The 3,026-nt window shown below is 48.9% G+C and overlaps 1 protein-coding gene across 1 annotated transcript in view; it reads right to left on the bottom strand.

Annotated features, from left to right (window-relative positions):
* The window catches only part of LOC311326054 (neurexin-1a-like), a gene marked incomplete at both ends in the record, with an annotated part of 227,473 nt that overhangs the window by 134,591 nt on the left and 89,856 nt on the right, over window positions 1-3,026 (bottom strand). The window contains 2 exons of the mRNA XM_084458892.1: window positions 591-614; window positions 2,876-3,026. The exon at window positions 2,876-3,026 is cut by the window's right edge and continues 151 nt beyond it. Of these exons, the coding sequence (XP_084315018.1) occupies window positions 591-614; window positions 2,876-3,026 (175 nt within the window). The remainder of the gene's footprint in view (window positions 1-590; window positions 615-2,875) is intronic.

Genomic DNA, 3,026 nt, shown 5'->3' with positions numbered 1-3,026 from the left:
GACGGAGAAAATAAACATGCCTCTGTTAGTTATTTTCTTTTTACATGTGTGCACGCAAAAAGAAAATGCTCCATGGTGTTGGAGAGGCGGAGCTAAGACACTGTGGGCCGGCACCCAGGGGTACGCATGCAAAAGCATGTGGGGTCGAGCCAAATGGGGACGAGGAAGTGACCAAAGCACCAAATAATAACAGACATGGCAGCGCGGTGACATGGCGCGGGCAGACGGTCAGCGTGCCATGCAGAGTGAATGGGGAAGGCCTGGCTGGGACTCAGACCAGGCCAAAGCCGACAGGAGAGCGCCCTCCCGGCGAGCCACTGCTTGATGCAAAACGCTCGAAACGATGCTCCTAAAAAAAGGGCAGGTGGAACAGAATTGGGACAGGAAACAGGTACAAATAAGGAGGGAGGAACCAACCGACGGATGAAGAGTCCAAATCAAAAAGGAGTGGAAAAGTAAGCAGAAGAATACCAACCGCAGTTCCCCTTTTCTAGTTAATGATGTCTACAGTGAAAAGAAAGGAAACACACGGCAGACCCAAACTAAGAAACAATTAGAGTGATAACTACCGAACAATGTAGTTTGTTTACCATAGCGTGTCCAATGCCTGAGTGCTTTGTGGAAAAGGGGGGAGAAAGGAAATTAAAAACTGTGAACAGAATAACGACCGTTACTCAAAAAGATATGATGGCCACTGGCGTTAGTACATTGTTAATAAACGTCCAAAAAAGAGAAAGGTTAGTAGAATGACTCATTCCATGGATGACGTGTTAGTTAGTTTGTTCCGAAGCAGGTTAGTAACATCGAGAAAAAAGGGCAAAATAAGTTGTACAAGAAAAAAAGCAGACTAAGGAACTAACAAGAACGTTCCGCGAGGCTGTTGTTCTGGTCGGCTCCCTGCTGCCTACAGTCAGCTGTACATCTGCACCTGGTCCCGCACATGGCCGGACAGTAGCTAACCTCCCACCCCCTCAAAACACCGCCCCCCGTCCTCTCCTCCATCACCTAACACACCTCCCCTCTACCAGCCTCCAAACCCCCCTCCACCACCCCTTCCCCTGACAAGAACAGAATGATTGACAGACATCAGATGGCTAAAGCACATCGTTCGACCCTCTTTAACGAAAGCCTCTACTCAGTTTGCTGCTCATGGTTTTCCTGGGTGTTTTCACGTGTTGGGAATGTGTGTTGTCGGACAGGACAGTTAGATTGTGTTATTGTTGGTAACGACCCCCAGGGCGGCGACCCCAGGGTCTGCTGGTCTGCACTGTTCCTCCAGCGGTCTTACTGATGGACTTTACGATCACTTTACTGCAATGAGACAAAGCAAAGACCCTGATACAGGATGAGGAGTATATGGACACCTGCTTCCCCACTCAGCATGCACCCTCATTACACACTCTTCAGATTCTTAGCTTGCCAATTCAACTACATTTCAAATTCAGATTGTATTGTCTTTATCATCATGTCTAATTGGTTGATTTACAGTGCTTTGGTATGGACAGAGAGACAGCCTCCAACCCTGGAGCGAGGACACATCCAGACCCAGCAGGAAACCAAACATGTTTATATTTCTGTTTAATTATTTAGATCCCCACTTGTCGGATGATTAATTTACTTTCCCCTACATCTGGTGCTTTCCGATCCTGATGTAATATTCCCGAGCTGTTTTCGAAGAGGTCAGAGGCCGTGGGGTCAGAGGCTGGCTGCAGCCTAGGGGAGGGAAGGGAGGGGTCAGCTGCAGCCTAGGGGAAGGGAGGGGCTGGAAGGGAAGAAATGCACCTCATCCAATCAGTACCAGCGTAATACCCACTTTGATTTTCAGCTACAAGTAGACGCTAAAGCAATCACCACACAAGCTATTCCAGTAGGAAGTTGGGGTTTCTGATCAGGTAGCCATGCAGAATAATGTTATGAAGGAAAGTCGGTCTCTCTCTATGATGCTGTTGCTGCCATTAAAACTAAAAATGGTGGAAGTAAGCAAGCTAGCTAACTAGCTACTGTATAATGAAATATACTAATGCTGTTACAGCAGCTGGTCTTATCTTGCCTGGTAGACATCTAGACATCATTAATTCTCCTCTATTGATGAGGATCCTGTCTTGAAAAAAGGTCATAACCCAGGTCAGCTGGTCTATACCCTAACCCAGGTCAGCTGGCATATACCCTAACCCAGGTCAGCTGGTCTATACCCTAACCCAGGTCAGCTGGTCTATACCCTAACCCAGGTCAGCTGGTCTATACCCTAACCCAGGTCAGCTGGTCTACACCCTAACCCAGGTCAGCTGGTCTACACCCTAACCCAGGTCAGCTGGTCTATACCCTAACCCAGGTCAGCTGGTCTATACCCTAACCCAGGTCAGCTGGTCTGTACCCTAACCCAGGTCAGCTGGTCTATACCCTAGCCCAGGTCAGCTGGTCTATACCCTAACCCAGGTCAGCTGGTCTACACCCTAACCCAGGTCAGCTGGTCTATACCCCAACCCAGGTCAGCTGGTCTATACCCTAACCCAGGTCAGCTGGTCTATACCCTAACCCATGTCAGCTGGTCTATACCCTAACCCAGGTCAGCTGGTCTATACCCTAAACCAGGTCAGCTGGTCTATACCCTAACCCAGGTCAGCTGGTCTATACCCTAACCCAGGTCAGCTGGTCTATACCCTAACCCAGGTCAGCTGGTCTATACCCTAACCCAGGTCTAGCGATACCCCTGCTCACGGCTGCTCTGCTCTCTCTCCACCCACACCCAATCGACCCCATCATCAATCCAATGATTTATCAGGTAAAAAAGAAAGCTTATAATTTGACTAATTGATCAAAGCTGGTAGTCGCTTGCAATTGACTTGAGTCTTAGTGCCACCCTGTGTAGTGTTACCTGACGGAGGTTCCTGGTCACTTTCACATCATGCCAATCATTGTCATTAAATTTCCCATTGACCGGCTCCACCAGGGCCTCGAAGGCCCCCGAGCCCAGATTAATGACCAGAGACACGGCGCCGTTCTTCAGCGCCAGGTTGACGTAGTCG

This window comes from Borostomias antarcticus, assembly GCF_949987555.1.
Source record: "Borostomias antarcticus genome assembly, chromosome: 25".
In the NCBI taxonomy this organism is placed as follows: domain Eukaryota; kingdom Metazoa; phylum Chordata; class Actinopteri; order Stomiiformes; family Stomiidae; genus Borostomias; species Borostomias antarcticus.
This window is presented reverse-complemented; position numbering and strand designations above follow the sequence as displayed.